General features: G+C 50.9%; 1 protein-coding gene across 1 annotated transcript in view; it reads left to right on the top strand.

The window, feature by feature from the left end:
• The window catches only part of LOC142254306 (uncharacterized), a 58,494-nt gene extending 39,464 nt beyond the window's left edge, over positions 1 to 19,030 (top strand). The window contains exons 7-8 of the mRNA XM_075325354.1: positions 15,541 to 15,633; positions 17,112 to 19,030. Of these exons, the coding sequence (XP_075181469.1) occupies positions 15,541 to 15,602 (62 nt within the window). The 3' untranslated portion in view covers positions 15,603 to 15,633; positions 17,112 to 19,030. The remainder of the gene's footprint in view (positions 1 to 15,540; positions 15,634 to 17,111) is intronic.
• The last annotated feature ends 338 nt before the right edge of the window (positions 19,031 to 19,368 follow it).

The raw sequence follows: 19,368 nt of genomic DNA, 5'->3' as shown, positions 1-19,368 counted from the left end.
TGTTTCTGGACCACTCTGACTTCAGAGAGGCAGTCCAGAAACACCGAGCTTGTCCAGATAAGCGTTTTTCCAAGCGCCTTAAGGATACACGTTACCCTTTCCCCCCTGACGTGGTCAAGGGCTGGACTCAGTGTCCCAAGGTGGATCCTCCAATCTCCAGACTTGCGGCTAGATCCATAGTTGCAGTGGAAGATGGAGCTTCACTCAAGGATGCCACTGACAGACAGATGGAGCTCTGGTTGAAATCCATCTATGAAGCTATCGGCGCGTCTTTTGCTCCAGCATTCGCAGCCGTATGGGCACTCCAAGCTATCTCAGCTGGTCAGGCGCAAATTGACGCACTCACACGTACGTCTGCGCCGCAGGTGGCGTCCATAACCTCTCAAACGTCGGCATTTGCGTCCTATGCTATTAATGCTGTCCTGGACTCTGCGAGCCGTACGGCGGTTGCAGCCGACAATTCGGTGGCAATACGCAGGGCCTTGTGGCTGCGGGAATGGAAGGCAGATTCGGCTTCCAAAAAGTGCTTAACTGGATTGCCATTTTCTGGCGACCGTTTGTTTGGTGAGAGATTGGATGAAATCATCAAACAATCCAAGGGAAAGGAAACATCCTTACCCCAGGCCAAACCAAAAACACCCCAACAGAGGAGGGGACAGTCGAGGTTTCGGTCCTTTCGGAGTGCGGGCAGGTCCAAATTCTCCTCGTCCAAAAGGCCGCAGAAGGATCAGAGGAACTCCGACGCATGGCGGTCTAAATCACGTCCTAAGAAGACCGCCGGAGGTGCCGCTACTAAGGCGGCTTCCTCATGACTTACGGCCTCCTCACACCGCATCCTCGGTCGGTGGCAGGCTCTCCCGCTTTTGCGACACCTGGCTGCCACAAGTAAAAGACCGTTGGGTGAGAGACATTTTGTCTCACGGTTACAGGATAGAGTTCAGCTCTCGTCCTCCGACTCGATTCTTCAGAACATCTCCGCCTCCCGAGCGAGCCGCGGCTCTTCTGCAGGCGGTGGGCATTCTGAAGGCAGAAGGAGTGGTGGTCCCGGTTCCTCTTCAGCAACAGGGTCACGGTTTCTACTCCAACCTGTTTGTGGTTCCAAAGAAGGACGGGTCCTTCCGTCCTGTTTTGGACCTAAAACTGCTCAACAAACACGTAAGGACCAGGCGGTTCCGGATGGAATCCCTCCGCTCCGTCATCGCCTCAATGTCCCAAGGAGATTTCCTAGCATCGATCGATATCAAGGATGCTTATCTCCACGTACCAATTGCTCCAGAGCATCAGCGCTTCTTGCGCTTCGCCATAGGAGACGAACACCTTCAGTTCGCGGCACTGCCGTTCGGCCTGGCGACAGCCCCAAGGGTTTTCACCAAGGTCATGGCTACAGTAGTTGCGGTCCTCCACTCTCAGGGTCACTCAGTGATACCTTACTTAGACGATCTGCTGGTCAAGGCACCCTCTCAAGAGGCATGCCAACACAGCCTCAACGTTACTCTGGAGATTCTCCAGAGTTTCGGGTGGATCATCAATTTTCCAAAGTCAAATCTGACACCGGTCCAATCGCTGACATATCTTGGCATGGAGTTTCATACTCTTCCAGCGATAGTGAAGCTTCCGCTGGACAAACAGCGTTCACTACAGACAGGGGTGCAATCTCTCCTTCAAGGTCGGTCACACCCCTTGAGGCGCCTCATGCACTTCCTGGGGAAGATGGTGGCAGCAATGGAGGCAGTCCCTTTCGCGCAGTTTCACCTGCGTCCACTTCAATGGGACATCCTACGCAAGTGGGACAGGAGGCCGACGTCCCTAGACAGGAACGTCTCCCTCTCTCAGGCAACCAAAGCTTCCCTTCGGTGGTGGCTTCTTCCCACCTCATTATCGAAGGGGAAATCCTTCCTACCCCCATCCTGGGCGGTAGTCACGACGGACGCGAGTCTGTCAGGGTGGGGAGCAGTTTTTCTCCACCACAGGGCTCAGGGTACGTGGACTCAGCAAGAGTCCTCACTTCAGATCAATGTTCTGGAGATCAGGGCAGTGTATCTTGCCCTAAAAGCGTTCCAGCAGTGGCTGGAAGGCAAGCAGATCCGAATTCAGTCGGACAACTCCACAGCGGTGGCTTACATCAACCACCAAGGTGGGACACGCAGTCGGCAAGCCTTCCAGGAAGTCCGGCGGATTCTGCTGTGGGTGGAAGCCACAGCATCCACCATATCCGCAGTTCACATCCCGGGCGTAGAAAACTGGGAAGCAGACTTTCTCAGTCGCCAGGGCATGGACGCAGGGGAATGGTCCCTTCACCCGGACGTGTTTCAGGAGATCTGTTGCCGCTGGGGGATGCCGGACGTCGACCTAATGGCGTCACGGCACAACAACAAGGTCCCAACATTCATGGCTCGATCTCAAGATCACAGAGCTCTGGCGGCAGACGCCTTAGTTCAGGATTGGTCGCAGTTTCGGCTTCCTTATGTGTTTCCTCCTCTGGCACTGTTGCCCAGAGTGTTACGCAAGATCAGGGCCGACTGCCGCCGCGTCATCCTCGTCGCTCCAGACTGGCCGAGGAGGTCGTGGTACCCGGATCTGTGGCATCTCACGGTCGGCCAACCGTGGGCACTGCCAGACCGACCAGATTTGCTGTCTCAAGGGCCGTTTTTCCATCTGAATTCTGCGGCCCTCAACCTGACTGTGTGGCCATTGAGTCCTGGATCCTAGCGTCTTCAGGATTATCTCAAGAGGTCATTGCCACTATGAGACAGGCTAGGAAACCAACGTCTGCCAAGATCTACCACAGGACGTGGAAAATATTCCTGTCGTGGTGCTCTGCTCAGGGGTTTTCGCCCTGGCCATTTGCCTTGCCCACTTTTCATCTCAATCAGGACATCTCCTTACCCTCGTTTTGTCCTCATCCAGTTCACCAATGTGAAAAGGATTTGCACTTGTTAGATCTGGTGAGAGCACTCAGACTCTACATTTCTCGTACGGCGCCCCTGCGCCGCTCGGATGCACTCTTTGTCCTTGTCGCTGGCCAGCGTAAAGGGACACAAGCTTCCAAGTCAACCCTGGCTCGGTGGATCAAGGAACCAATTCTCGAAGCTTACCGGTCCTCGGGGCTTCCGGTTCCCTCAGGACTGAAGGCCCATTCTACCAGGGCCGTGGGAGCGTCCTGGGCCTGGCGACACCAGGCTACGGCTCAGCAGGTGTGTCAGGCAGCTACCTGGTCGAGCCTGCACACTTTCACGAAACACTATCAGGTGCATACCTATGCTTCGGCAGATGCCAGCCTAGGTAGGCGAGTCCTTCAGGCGGCAGTTGCCCACCTGTAGGACGGAGCCGTTACGGCTCTAGTATGAGGTATTATTTACCCACCCAGGGACTGCTTTTGGACGTCCCAATTGTCTGGGTCTCCCAATAAGGAGCGACAAAGAAGAAGGGAATTTTGTTTACTTACCGTAAATTCCTTTTCTTCTAGCTCCAATTGGGAGACCCAGCACCCGCCCCTGTTTTTGTATACACATGTTGTTCATGTTAAATGGTTTCAGTTCTCCGATATTCCTTCGGATTGAATTTACTTTAAACCAGTTTATAATTTTTTCCTCCTTCGGGCTTTTGCACCAAAACTGATGAGCCCGTGGCAGCACGGGGGGTGTATAGGCTGAAGGGGAGGGGCTTTACACTTTTAGTGTAATACTTTGTGTGGCCTCCGGAGGCATAGCTATACACCCAATTGTCTGGGTCTCCAATTGTCTGCGTCTCCCAATTGGAGCTAGAAGAAAAGGAATTTACGGTAAGTAAACAAAATTCCCTTCTTTGCCAGTTTTTCCTACATCAGATAACTGTGCAGTGCCAGGTCTGAGCAGACCAAGTGACCAAGGAGACAATGCTGAGAGATTTCAACTTTATAAATTATAAAAAATGCAATTGCATGCTGTGGTGAATTGTTTTTTCAAAGAAACGTCACTATTGCATAATTACATATGTGAGGTAAATCCGGAGATATGACGATAAATCATGACATTCAAGTCATGTCAGGAAGCCCTCTCCTGGTGTCACTACCCCCTTCCCTTCACACAACTGGTTTAGCAACAAATCCATGGCCATGTCCTGTGATATGGAAATTAGGTGGCTTTAGGACAATGGATACAGGATGACTCCCTGCCGTCACCCTGTAGTAGGAGCTGCTAGCTAGTTAGCAAGGCTATGGAAACAGCCAGACAGAACGACTCCAGTAAAAAATGGTTCATATCTCGCAAGCCATATCTCCGATAAATATGGCAACCATAACAATGGTGTCTCCGCATGTGGACGATGCTGGCACACCCTTTTTATGGAAGTAGGACATTGGGAAACACACCAAACGTGATGTCAGCCATATGGGAACTCGTAGACAGGTCATGAGTCCCCTCGTTCTGCAGCTAAATTCATAACTGTCACAATGAGAGCATTGGCGTCCGTCTACGACGCTCCCAGGCACAGTTATGGCCAAAATCCCCTTTTCTGGATAATTCTGATCCATGCAGGGGGAGTGGCAGTGCTTCCCCGTGAGGTCACTAAGGTAGGAGGAGACCTGGATTTGCCCAGGTTGATAACCCTGCTTCGGCCATTTTCCAAGGTTCTTCTGCTCGGGGGCCTGGTTGGGAAAGACCTGTGAGGAAGAATCCTAGAAACCTGGTCTACAGCGCCCCCCTGTGGCCAGACACACAAGGTAACTGATGTAATTGTATACCTGTTTGTAACCCATGCTTTATCTGTAACTGTACTCTGACATATGTATATTCTGTAGATTCCCTATTGTATATATTGTAGTTTCTAGTGTGCTTTAGGCGATTAAATTATATAATTAATCTTGGGCTGTTCTGTTATCTCGATCTTGAATCCCACGTCTGTGTGTTCGGCTAATAGTTACCGTGAAGCGGTTGGTGGCAGCGAGTTGTGCCAAGGATTATTGTGGGGAGGCCCGTGAGATTCGGGAAGATATTATATATTCCGCCCGCGGAGGTCGGGGGAATATATACCCTACTCTCACCGGGGACCCTTCAATAATCGGCATAAGTAGTATAGCGGCCTCCTTGCTTATTGTCGGGCAATTCCATAATTGGCCTGACTATAAGAGGGGCGCTAGAGAGCGCGTCACGTGCTCTGTCTGTCGGTCGGGAGGTATAAAGGAGGGGTGACCCCACTTGTTACCCCCCGATTGTGACGTACTGGTAGCCAGCGCGGGGGATTTCTGAGTGACCCCCCCGGTGGTTTGTGACATATTGGTGGCATAGCGGTGGGATCGAGATAATAGTGTGTGTGAGTGTGAGACCCATACTCCCAGACACTAAAGACTGCCTGCAGCAGCTGTGGCTGCTGGGGTCTTCAGACTAGCTCAACACTAGAGTGTCAGAGTGCAGATACTGTAAGGTGTGTGGAGGCATCAGGTGTCAGTTCTGTGTCAGTGACCAAAGTCTGCAACAATGGCTGATAGCACCAGGAGCAAAGCCAAAGGAATGGCCGATGCTCAGGCCAGAGACGATGAGGAGGTTGTCCACGAGCCCTCCAGGAGCCCGACGCCAGAGAACAGCTCTGCAGAGGACATCGCACAACCTGGGACTGCTGGACAAGATGAGGAGGAGCTCGCCCAAGGTTCCTCAACGAGCCAGATGCCAGCCCTCCGCTCTGCAATGGACAGTGAAGCACCAGGCTCCGCAGCGGGCCGCAGATCACCACGTGCCATTCCACCGAGCCTGGGAGGCTCGGATAGCCTTCTTCAAATGGCTATGGCCCTTCTCCAGGCTGGAGACCGGGATACCTACGAGATACTCATGGCAGAGCGCAGGGCAGAGCGGCAGGCAGCGCGTGAAGAGCGCCAGGCAGAGCGTGACTACCAGCTGCAGCTAGCTCAGCTCCGGCCCTCATCAGCCACACGTGACCTTCAAGACACCAAACTTCCAAAGGTCCGTGTTGAGGACTTCCCAGTGCTGGAGAAGGATGGAGACTTGGACTCTTTCTTGACTGCTTTTGAGCGGACTTGCTTGCAGCACCATCTGAACAAGGACCAGTGGGCCAAATACCTGACCCCCCGTTTAAGGGGTAAGGCCCTGGATATCCTTGGGGACTTGCCTGCTGAGGCAGATCAGGGCTACGACACCATCAAGCGGGCCCTGATCCAACAGTACAACCTCACCCCGGAGTCCTACCGCAAGAAGTTCCGGACGCTGCAGAAGGGACCAAAGGACTCCTGGGCTGACCACCGGCGGGCACTTGCCCGAGCTGCCGACCACTGGACCCAAGGCCTGCAGCTTTCCACCGGACCGGAGATCCTGGACTTGTTCATCACGGAGCAACTCTTGTGGAACTGCCCTGAGGATCTCCGCCAGTTCATCCGAGACCAGAAGCCAAAGGGATCCACGGCTACAGCTGCCCTTGCCGATGACTACACCAACAACCGGGCCCCTGAGGCCAGGAGAGCGGCCACCAGCAGCACCTGGAGAGGGGGTAAGATGAATTCTGCGACTGCCCCACCTGCCCCTAGACTGCAGGGGGTGTCCCCCTCAACTCCCCTCTCCAGGCCCGTGGCGGAACCAAGACGGTGCCACCAGTGCAACCTACCTGGACACTTCAAGGCCATGTGCCCTCAGCGTCCCAAGGCCCCGGCTCCGTCCCCGTCCCAAGGGCCGCCCAAGGTGTATTGTGTGGGTGGGGGTGGTGGTAGGTCCCTGGACAGCTTCCAACCTGTCACCGTCGGCCAGTCTGTGACCATAGGACTGCGAGACAGCGCCTCGGAGGTGACTCTGGTGCGGCCTGAGATGGTGTCCCCCCAAGACTTGATCCCTGGAAAAACCCTCGCTGTCTCCGGGATTGGAGGCATTGACCCGGCGCTGCCTGTTGCTGACATTTATGTGGACTGGGGCGCAGGGCGAGGGGTGAGAGAGGTGGGGGTAACTGATCGGATCCCTGCAAACGTGCTACTTGGGACAGATTTGGGGCAAATAACCTCCCAGTTTGGCCCCGCCCCAAAGGCTGAACCTTCAGCCAGTGCTGACGTGCCTCCGGACAATGTTAATGTGTTATCTATGAATGATGTAAGGGAGGAGGGAGTGAACTCTGATATTTCTGCTTGCACAGACACCATAGACACACACGCAGCTGCAGCTGTGACAGGGGAGGGGGTCAGAGAAAGGTGTGACAATGCCTCTACAAGTAACCAGCCTGTGAGCTGGGATCTGCTGCCCTCTGCAGGGATAAGCAGAGAGCAGGGTGCTGCAGGGGGAGGACCAGTGTGTGGGGTGGGGGCTACCACAGCAAATGTGGGGTCCCCAGAGATTTCACAGCGGGGTTCTGTTGCTGCAGGGGGGGAACAGGCAGGTGAGATTGGGGCCGGTCCAGGAGCGGAAGTGCTCCCAGGTAAGATCTCGGTGCAGGGTTCCCCCACAACCGGGGTGTCAGGAAGCCAGGTAGGTCTGCCTGAACCGGCGACTTGGTCAGGAACGGAGGAGGAGCAGGCACGACCCACGGTCGCAGCGGCTGTGGCCGCTGTCACCCGCAGTGGGAGTGCTGGAAGCCAAGGGGCCTCCCGGAGGTCCGATAGCTCTTCCCCTTCTGACCAAGTGGCAGCCGAGTCAGGTGGAGGCCAGGACACAGGTCCCGGGGTACTGACCGAAGATGTGACAGTCTCGTCGATTCTGGCCACATCTAGTCAGGGGTTTCAGGCAGCGTTAGAAGCTGACGACAGCCTGAAAGCTCTAAAGGAGCAGGCGGCACAGCCTCCCTCGGACTCGGACCCGGAGCGAGTGGTCTGGGACCAAGGACGGCTGTACCGGGCCACGGTCCAGCAGGGTTCACCGGAGGCGTGGCCCAGGGACCGACAGTTGGTGGTACCCTATCCGTTCCGGACGGAGTTGTTGCGGATCGCACATGAGATTCCGATGGCCGGACACCTAGGGATCGCTAAGACCAAGGCCAGGTTAAACCAGCATTTCTACTGGCCAAAAATGGGGGCCGATGTGGCTGCCTACTGCCGTTCGTGTGAAACCTGTCAGAGAGTGGGGAAGGCGGGGCCACGCCCCAAAGCCCCACTGGTATCTCTGCCAATCATCGATGAGCCTTTCAGGAGGGTGGCTGTGGATCTGGTCGGCCCGCTGGCCATCCCCAGCAGCTCCGGGAAACGCTTCATACTGACGGTAGTGGACTATGCCACCCGGTACCCAGAAGCAGTGGCCTTGTCGTCCATTCGGGCTGATAAGGTGGCCACCGCATTGCTGGAGATTTTCTCCCGAGTGGGTTTTCCCCAGGAAATGCTCACTGACCGGGGGACCCAATTCATGTCCCAGCTGATGGAGGCCCTCTGTAAGCAAGTCCAGGTGCGACATCTGGTGGCCAGCCCGTACCATCCACAGACTAATGGCCTGTGCGAGCGGTTCAATGGCACCTTAAAGCAGATGCTTAAGATGTTGGTCGACTCCCATGGGCGTGACTGGGAGCGGTATCTCCCACACCTGTTATTTGCTTACCGGGAGGTTCCACAGGCCTCAACAGGATTCTCACCGTTTGAGCTCCTGTACGGGCGACGTGTGCGGGGCCCCCTGGCTCTGGTGAAAGAGGCTTGGGAAGGGGATTTGGCCACCCCTGGAGTGTCGGTTATCGAGTATGTCATGCGCTTCCGGGACAAAATGCAGGCCTTGACGCAACTGGTACACGACAATATGGCTCAAGCCCAGGCCGATCAGAAGCGTTGGTACGACCAGAACGCTTGTGAGAGGACCTACCAAGTGGGTCAAGAGGTGTGGGTACTGGTCCCCGTACCACAGGACAAGCTTCAGGCAGCCTGGGAAGGCCCATACCTCGTGTACCAGCAGCTCAACCCTGTAACGTACCTGGTCACCCTGGACCCTGCCCGTGGAAGGCGGAAGCCCTTCCATGTGAACATGATGAAGGCACATCATGAGCGGGAGGCATGTGCGCTCCCCGTGTGCAACCTGCCCGAGGAGGGAGAAGCGGAAACCCTCTTGGATATGCTAGCCCAGGTTAGGGCAGGCGGATCCATTGAGGATGTGGAGGTTGGCCACCAGCTCTTGGAGGACCAACGGTCCCAGCTGTGGGCCACCCTACACCCCTTCCGGGGGTTGTTTACCAACCAGCCCGGAAGGACTGACTTGGCTGTCCATCACGTGGACACTGGGGATCATCCCCCGATCCGGCGTTCAGCATATCGGGTCTCCCTGGAGGTGCAGCAACACATGCGCCAGGAGATGGACGAGATGCTGGAGCTGGGGGTGATCCAGGCATCCAACAGCGCTTGGGCCTCGCCTGTAGTCCTCGTCCCTAAGAAGGACCGAACCACTCGGTTCTGCGTGGACTACAGGGGGCTCAACGCTGTCACGGTCGCCGATGCGTACCCAATGCCACGCATCGATGACCTGCTCGATCAGTTGGCCGGGGCTCAGTACCTGACCATCATGGATCTGAGCCGGGGATATTGGCAGATCCCCCTGACTCGCAAGGCCAGGGAACGCTCTGCCTTTATTACCCCATTTGGACTGTACGAGTCCACGGTGATGCCATTCGGGATGAGGAATGCCCCTGCCACTTTCCAGCGGATGGTCAACACCCTGCTCAAGGGACTTGAAGGGTACGCGGCCGCGTACCTGGATGACATTGCCGTCTTCAGTCCCACCTGGGAGGACCACCTAGAGCATCTAGCACAGGTGCTCAGGCGGATCCACCGGGCAGGTTTGACCATCAAGCCGGGAAAGTGTCAGCCGGCCATGAGCGAGGTCCAGTACCTCGGTCACCGGGTAGGTGGGGGAACGCTGAAGCCCGAGCCTGAGAAAGTGGAGGCCATCGCATCCTGGCCCACCCCCAGGACCAAGAAGCAGGTGATGTCCTTCTTGGGGACCGCTGGGTACTATAGGAGGTTTGTTCCATGCTATAGTAGCCTGGCAAAGCCCTTGACGGACCTCACCAAGAAGAAGCTGCCCTCTGCAGTCGATTGGACAATGGACTGCGAGACAGCCTTCCGGGCCCTAAAGGACGCCCTGTCCAGCCCGCCCGTGCTACAGGCAGCCGACTTCACGCGGCCGTTTGTAGTACAGACCGACGCCAGTGACTTCGGCCTCGGTGCGGTGCTCAGCCAGGTGGACTCTGCGAGCCAAGAGCACCCAGTCTTGTACCTGAGCAGGAAGCTGTTACCAAGGGAAGTGGCCTATTCTACAATGGAGAAGGAGTGCCTGGCCATAGTGTGGGCCCTGCAGCGTCTGCAACCCTATCTATACGGGCGCCACTTCATCGTGGAGACGGACCACAATCCCCTCAGCTGGTTGCACACCGTCTCTGGGACGAATGGGCGATTGTTGCGATGGAGCCTTGCGCTCCAGCAATACAACTTCACCATTCGCCACAAAAGGGGCCGTGACCACGGTAACGCAGACGGGCTGTCCCGACAAGGAGAGGTCGCGGACGGGCGCACGGGGGAACACCGGAGTGTGCTGCCCCCTAGCGCCCTCAAAAGGGGGGAGGTGTGAGGTAAATCCGGAGATATGACGATAAATCATGACATTCAAGTCATGTCAGGAAGCCCTCTCCTGGTGTCACTACCCCCTTCCCTTCACACAACTGGTTTAGCAACAAATCCATGGCCATGTCCTGTGATATGGAAATTAGGTGGCTTTAGGACAATGGATACAGGATGACTCCCTGCCGTCACCCTGTAGTAGGAGCTGCTAGCTAGTTAGCAAGGCTATGGAAACAGCCAGACAGAACGACTCCAGTAAAAAATGGTTCATATCTCGCAAGCCATATCTCCGATAAATATGGCAACCATAACAATGGTGTCTCCGCATGTGGACGATGCTGGCACACCCTTTTTATGGAAGTAGGACATTGGGAAACACACCAAACGTGATGTCAGCCATATGGGAACTCGTAGACAGGTCATGAGTCCCCTCGTTCTGCAGCTAAATTCATAACTGTCACAATGAGAGCATTGGCGTCCGTCTACGACGCTCCCAGGCACAGTTATGGCCAAAATCCCCTTTTCTGGATAATTCTGATCCATGCAGGGGGAGTGGCAGTGCTTCCCCGTGAGGTCACTAAGGTAGGAGGAGACCTGGATTTGCCCAGGTTGATAACCCTGCTTCGGCCATTTTCCAAGGTTCTTCTGCTCGGGGGCCTGGTTGGGAAAGACCTGTGAGGAAGAATCCTAGAAACCTGGTCTACAGCGCCCCCCTGTGGCCAGACACACAAGGTAACTGATGTAATTGTATACCTGTTTGTAACCCATGCTTTATCTGTAACTGTACTCTGACATATGTATATTCTGTAGATTCCCTATTGTATATATTGTAGTTTCTAGTGTGCTTTAGGCGATTAAATTATATAATTAATCTTGGGCTGTTCTGTTATCTCGATCTTGAATCCCACGTCTGTGTGTTCGGCTAATAGTTACCGTGAAGCGGTTGGTGGCAGCGAGTTGTGCCAAGGATTATTGTGGGGAGGCCCGTGAGATTCGGGAAGATATTATATATTCCGCCCGCGGAGGTCGGGGGAATATATACCCTACTCTCACCGGGGACCCTTCAATAATCGGCATAAGTAGTATAGCGGCCTCCTTGCTTATTGTCGGGCAATTCCATAATTGGCCTGACTATAAGAGGGGCGCTAGAGAGCGCGTCACGTGCTCTGTCTGTCGGTCGGGAGGTATAAAGGAGGGGTGACCCCACTTGTTACCCCCCGATTGTGACGTACTGGTAGCCAGCGCGGGGGATTTCTGAGTGACCCCCCCGGTGGTTTGTGACAACATATTATTCTGGCTGACTGGAGGGAGCGGAGGTTCTCACTGTATAAGGTTTTATTTTTGAGTTTGAATTTGTTGATTATATCTAGCTGCTAACAAACACATTTGAATGGAGCGGTAGCCACTGCTTGGTACCAGAGAACAGTGCCCATTCAGCTCCTATAAGAGGTGTTCAGCAGTACCCAACAGCCGCTACTGCGCATTACAGCTCCATTCAATGGGTTTACATCAGGCCACCTTTGGAGCTTAGAACAGCAGATTAGAGGTGGTGCCGGGTGTTGAACCCCTATATATCCGATATTGATGAACTATCCTAAGGATTGATTATCAATACCTTGTGACCGGAAAAGTCTTCCATAGTGGTGGCTGTAGGTGTCTATAATTGTATAGTTTGTGCACCACAATGTAACTATATGATGTTGTCATTATGTGGATCACAGTGGGTGACTGCCCAAATCAAAGTCAAGGCATCAAAGGAGTTTAACAGAGAGATAGGGACCGCCCTCTGTTACCAATCAGCACACCCACTACTTATTTGCAGGGCGCTGGTGGGCTGTCATGCAAGACAGGTGTCAGTGTCATCTGTATTTACAAATCAGGTCCTAATATAATATACCTGGATCTTCTACCTCCATGAAGAAGCCATACAAATCTCCCTAGCGAAACGTACGTTGGGGGTCTAGTGTTTGGGGATTTCACTCCACTTTGGAGATTGCTGTGCCAAAATGCATAGATCCCCTTAGTGACATGGATACTTGTAACAACAAGACCTATGAGTGGGTTATATATGCACTTTACCTGGACTCCCACTCCTATCCTGCTTAGTTTCCCTCTTCATGTCTGTGTTGCACAAGGGGCACTTTATGCATGTTGTTACATCATATTGACATCATATTGACATCCCAAATTGGAATTTTCCTATTATGTGGCGATCTGTTCCCAGCATGCTTATTTTTATAATTCACTTTGGTTTTATATCGTTCATCACTGTATATGTTTTTGTATCAATAAAATTTGATTCATTTATGCTGCACATTTAACTCCAGTTCTCTGTTTTCTTCATAATCTGAACAGAAACTAAAATTTACTGCGCAAATTGCTCTCCTGCTTGAGCACCTTAAAAGGTGTATCCAGGACATGTATATTTCTCAGCCCATGGGGCACTCACGGTGACCATACGTAACCGGAGGTACAAATCATGAGGGCTCCTTGTTAAGGCTGCGTACAAACCATTCACTTGCAAGAATGCAATCCTGGAACTGTGTCTGAGTAAACTCCAGTTACAGAGTGCTCAGAATATAGTAGATAATAATATAATAATAATTGTATTCATTTATATAGCACTATTAATTCCACAGCGCTTTACTTACATTGGCAACACTGTCCCCATTGGGGCTCACAATCTAAAGTCCCTATCAGTATGTCTTTCGAGTGTGGGAGGAAACCGGAGGAAACCCACGCAAACACGGGGAGAACATACAAACTCCTTGCAGATGTTGTCCTTTGTGGGATTTGAACCCAGGACCCCAGCGCTGCAAGACTAACCACTGAGCTACCGTGCCACCCAGTAGATCTGCTTTAACTTGCGCCAAACTCAGTATGGGTGGTCATGGAGTACTATGAGGGTCTATACCAACACAGTAAAGTGATTCCCTTCCCCCCGGGTCTACTGGGCGCGGTGCTGCTGCTGGACGCCTCGGCCGTTGGCGTCCCAAAACTAAAATCTGGTGTCCAGTAATTGTTGCAGTAAATTAATGTGGTCCCGTAGAGCTAATATAAACTGGCAGCATAATGGTGTTGCAGGTTAGGTAATGGGGCTAATGGTGTTGGCTGATTACAGGCATAATGTTTCCCGTGTTAATGCTGATGCATGCTTTTTTAAACTAATACAAAAAAATATATATATCGCAGCGTGGAAAAGTTAACACAACACTTAACCATTGGAATATATCACATTGTTCCATGGATGGAGAGGAAAATTTTTTCATCCATTCCTTCACCTTTTACCATATTTTTTGGATAATAAGATGCACTTTTCCTCCCAAAAATATAGGAGGAAAATGAGGGGTGAGTCTTTAAAATCCGAATGTAGCTTACCGGGGGTGGTGAAAAGGGGTCACAGAAGGCAGGGGCAATGCTGTGCGGTGGCGCTGCTCTGTGCCGGGGCTGTGCAGCACAGCTCTACTCTGTGCAAGGCGGCTCTGCTCTGTGTGGGGCGGCTCTGCTCTGTGTGGAGCGGCTCTGTGCGTCACGGACCATTCTGAAGATGTAGGCAGTGAGGGCTTCAAATAATAGTAACCGGAGTCAGCGCATGTGCAGATGGAGCTCTCAGCTCAAGCTCTCAACTCCGCCATTTCGTTGAAGCCCGCACCGCCGACATCTTCTAAATAGCCAGTGCCTCACCACCCGCTGCACAGAACAGTCCCCGTATAGAGCAGCGCTGCCCAATCATTGAGCAGCGTCGTGGCCCACAGGGAGCACATGGGCCCCCCTCAGCACCACTTGCAGCATGGCCATACTACAGCACCGAACCTGCCTCCTGTGACCCATGCTCCACCACAGTTGTCCCCCTTCCCGTTAAGACACCACCGGATTATAAAACGAACCCCAAATTTTTTATTATTTTCTTTTTTTTTTTTTACCCCTTTTTCTCTCTAAATTTGGGATGCGTCTTATAAAACGAAAAATACAGAATATTCTTCTGCATCGTCATAGTTTTCTCATTTTAAGAATGGCCACTTTGGTACATTCTGGAAAATAAAGCAAAATAAAATGGCCAGCAGAAGAAAGTAACAATTCTAAATGTGGATAGTCTTGTTGTTTAAAAAATTCACGATGTCAAACAACAATCTAAGTGCATAAATGGTGCGGATTATGATAAATGCTCATATCATAATCATCTGCCAATGGAGACAACATCATAATCGTATACAAATATCGTCAATTCATGGTAAGGCCATTATTATCAAATCCAATCAGACAAGATAAGCAATATGCCAACCTCACACTACTGCAGGATGGTTAAGGCCCCTTTACACACTGAGACTTTCTAGCGATCCCACCAGCGATCTTGACCTGGCCGGGATCGCTGGAAAGTCTCTAACAGTCGCTGGTGAGCTGTCAAACAGGCAGATCTGGCCAACGACGCAGCAGCGATATGGACTTGCAGAACGACCTAGCTGGAAAGGGAACGCTAGCACGCCTATGGGCTGGGTCGCTAACGATGTTGTTGTAACGGAGTCAAACACACCTATACATGCTGCGCAGCGGGAAACAAAGGACCAAAAAATGGTCCTGAATGACTTGTAGCGATCAGCGACCTCACAGCGGGGGCCAGGTCACTGATGCATGTCACACACTGCAATGTCGCTGGGGAGGTCGCTATTACGTCACAAAACCGGTGACGTTACAGCGATATCGCTAGCGATGTTGCAGTGTGTAAAGGGGCCTATAGACTCCATGTATACGGAGGCATACAAATACATGTGTACTTTACATCTGGCAGTCAGTGTTAATTAGCCTATTAGAAGGCAGGTCATTATAGGACCATGTAGCATTATTGCTGTAAATGTCGTCTACATGAGTAAGAAGAAAATTCATGATTGTATAGGAAACAATAGGTATATGTGCGCAACGAGGGACCCTAAACTGAGTGCAGTGCATTTGTCCTTTTTTGCTTTGGTACATCTGTAGACTGCAATGTCTTATTTTAGGGTCTTTTGCTTAATTTTTTTCCTATGTTTGTCTGATATATTTCTATATATCTATAGATGAAGCCTCGTCGGATTCAAGTGAGATCAAACAAGAAAATTCCAATGGAAACCAACAATAGGAGTGTTCAATGCGAACTGCAAAAAAAACAGGTAATAAATACCAGGAGACTTTCTTAATTCCTATTTTCTTATCTGACAAACTCTAAAGTTTACTCACTAATTAATTCCTCATATACTTAATTATTTTTCACCGAATCAATGCTTTAATTTACAGACATATGAACAGATCCCCCATAAACACAAAGCCAAACTCTGTTCTCCACCCTAAATATTCCCACAGGAGTTTATATTTTGGCTTCTTTGTTATTCCCCTGTCTGCACGGACTGGGAGTGCACTAGAGAAGAAGCTTGGCAAGTGAAGAACTGTTTTTACAGAGTCATGTATTCAAGATGGTCAAACATGACGGGAGGCGCTAGAGGGAGGAGCTAGAGGCAGAGGGAGGAGCTAGATGCAGAGCTCCACCCCCTCCTTCCTCTTCTATCTACATAGAACCTCATTGATGGTTACTAGGGATGATCGAATACCAAAATATCCGACTTGGCGAATATCCAACGAATAGGTTGCCCCTATTCGAGAATATTCGATGCGCAATGTAAGTCTATGGGAAACCTGAATAATTTCACGTTGGAGCTGTGGTGACTGGGGAAAAGGCAGAAACAGCTCTCTCTCGCTCTCATGTGTTCATTGGCTGGAAAGCAGGCGCCAGGAAGTCATAAATGAAACTGAAAGTATCGGAGCGGATACTGCTTTATTCGTAGGATACCGAATGGTGCGAATAGCCAGTTATCCGTCGGATACCGAATGGTGCGAATAGCCTGCTATCCGTCGGATACCGAATGGTGCGAATAGCCTGTTATCCATTGGATACCGAATGGTGCGAATAGCCTGTTATCCGTCGGATACCGAATGGTGCGAATAACCTGTTATCCGTCGGATACCGAATGGTGCGAATAGCCTGTTATCTGTCGGATACGGAATGGTGCGAATAGCCTGTTATCCGTCGGATACCGAATGGTGCGAATAGCCTGTTATCCGTCGGATACCGAATGGTGCGAATAGCCTGTTATCCGTCGGATACCGAATGGTGCGAATAGCCTGTTATCCGTCGGATACCGATTGGTGCGAATAGCCTGTTATCCGTCGGATACCGAATGGTGCGAATAGCCTGCTATCCGTCGGATACCGAATGGTGCGAATAGCCTGTTATCCGTCGGATACCGAATGGTGCGAATAGCCTGCTATCCGTCGGATACCGAATGGTGCGAATAGCCTGTTATCCGTCGGATACCAAATAGTGGCGAATACATTCGCTCATCCCTAATGGTTACACTTTAATCCAATGTCTATGGGGGAATTATTTTAAGTGAAAGGGATGAGCAGCAGTATCAGGACGCAGCAGCTGCAGGCGCTACAGCCCCTTCATTGCGCCAACTGTTGGAGATTTTGACCTCCACTAATTAAATAATGATGTATTAATCTAAAGAAAGTCCCCCAAAATTTAAATTAAATTCAATTGTACAGATATCATGGCAATTTCTAATAAACGTTTTTTCCCTTTATCTTATAGGAAATGTTGACACAATTAATTCCATGTAGCATCAGCCCTGGATATTGGCCGCAATGCAAGTCTATACTACAATGAAGAATAAAGGCTGCTTTACACACAACAATATCGCTAGCGATCTCGTTAGCGATGTGAGACGCCCAGATCGTTGTTACGATTTGCCGAGGTCGCTCATAGGTCGTTTTGTAGCGGTCACACGTACACATCTCACAAACGACGCTCCATCGTTCAGCGATATATTGTTTGACCAAGGCGGTCGTGTGGATGTTGTTCGTCGTTGGCAGGGTGTCAAACGTAGCAATATGTCTGCTGCGTTCCAAACGACGAACAATATTTTGAAACTGAATGACGTGTCAACGATCAACGATTTTCACCCTATTTACGATCATTCGGAGTCGCACGTAGGAGTCACACGCAACGTCGCTAACGATGATGTGCGTCACGAAAACCATGACCCCCGACGACATATCGTCAGATAAATCGTAGCGTGCAAAGTGGCCTTAACAGAAATGTCATTACTTATCTGGAAACAAGATGACATGATGGTGACCACTGTACTGGCTGGTCTACAGCCCAAACACAATCCGGTGCTGATAATAGGAATACCGATATACTACATGGTGCTGATAAGTCTTCTCTACACTCAAACAGTTGCGGACCTGTCCACTATTCAGACACCACCAGTAGCTGAACAGTCTTCAATTTAAGAAATTTACAGCATTATTCAAAATACGATTCCATTTATTTGTTTCACTATCATTTACAAATAACTACAGATGCAAAAAACAATTCAATTTGTATCAAATTTTTAGGAATTTGCGATTCATTCTGGATGAGTCACCTGAAAGTACCATTTTACACATTGCGGAAAATTTTAAAATGTTTACACTTTTTTTTGGCCATGCATGTACTGAGCATTTGTGATACAATCATATTTGGGAATTGGTGAATTGTTTCTTAAAAAATACGAAAGAGAAGTAAAAAAGAAAATACAGACATTGGATTGTGAGACCGAAATTCTCACCAAGTATTAATGTCAAAGTAAAGCGGTTTTATTGGTCAAATGTGATGGACGTACACGCTCTACCAATACTGAAGCCCAAAATACAGTTTTACGGTATCAATTAACTTTACAGCAGAATCCACATCATCCACAATCCTCCCTCTTCATCACACGTAGGGGTACTTTGCACGTTGCGACATCGCTACTGCAATATCGTCGGGGTCAAATCGAAAGTAACGTACATCCGGCGCCGGTAACGACGTCGCAACATGTAAAGCCTAGGAGAGAAGATGAACGAGCGTGAAACAGTCAAAAATCGGTGATCTGTGTCACGTCGGTCATTTTCATAATGTCGGTGCGTCCGCAGGTACGATGTTGTTTGGCGTTCCTGCAGCTCCACACATCGCTGTGTGTGAAGCCGCAGGAGCGACAAACATCTCCTTACCTGCGCTCGCCGTCCACCGGCATTGCGGAAGGGAGAAGGTGGGCGGGATGTTTACATCCCGCTCATCTCTGCCCCTCCGCTTCTATTGGCCGGCCGATTAGTGACGTCGCGGTGACGCCGAACGCACCGCCTCCTTGAAGGAGGGATTCTTCGGCAGTCACAGCGACGTCGCCGACCAGGTAAGTGCGTGTGAAGCTGCCGTAGCAATAATGTTCGCTACGGCAGCTATCACAGGATACCGCATGTGCGACGGAGGCAGGTACTATCGCGCTCGGCATCGCTATCATCAGCTAGCGATGTCGTAGCGTTCAAAGTACCCCTAAGAGTAACGGTGAATTCATCCATTGATGTTACTATCAGTTTTACTGAGATTTCTTGTTTTATAGGTGATCACTGCCAACAATACTGTCACGAATTACCCTTAAAAAAACAAAAACAAAAAAAAATGGTCATAAAGCAGCAATGCCAGACAATTAGCTTCCAATTTTTTTTTTGTGTTGTTGTTATATTAACAACAATAAATGAGTTAACTTGTATTTTTTTAGATATATTTTATGTTTTTAAGTAATTTACTCTTGGTATAATAAAGACATTGGCGCACCACCCTTAGCAGCAGACCACGCAGCCGCTATGGGGCCCCTGAGTCAATGTGACCAGTGCTGGGCCCCTCACACCTGCACCTGTCGTCATACGGAGAAGTGTAGGCCATTAAGGGCAATTTACAGAAACTACAAGTATGGCGCTGTGTCAACATTGTATACTTTCCACTAGTCTGATGAGGGCGCTCACTGGCTGGATATCTCTGTCCATCT

This window comes from Anomaloglossus baeobatrachus, chromosome 10, assembly GCF_048569485.1.
Source record: "Anomaloglossus baeobatrachus isolate aAnoBae1 chromosome 10, aAnoBae1.hap1, whole genome shotgun sequence".
Classification (NCBI taxonomy): domain Eukaryota; kingdom Metazoa; phylum Chordata; class Amphibia; order Anura; family Aromobatidae; genus Anomaloglossus; species Anomaloglossus baeobatrachus.
Note: the sequence above shows the minus strand (reverse complement) of the source record. Positions and strands in the feature narration are given on the sequence as shown.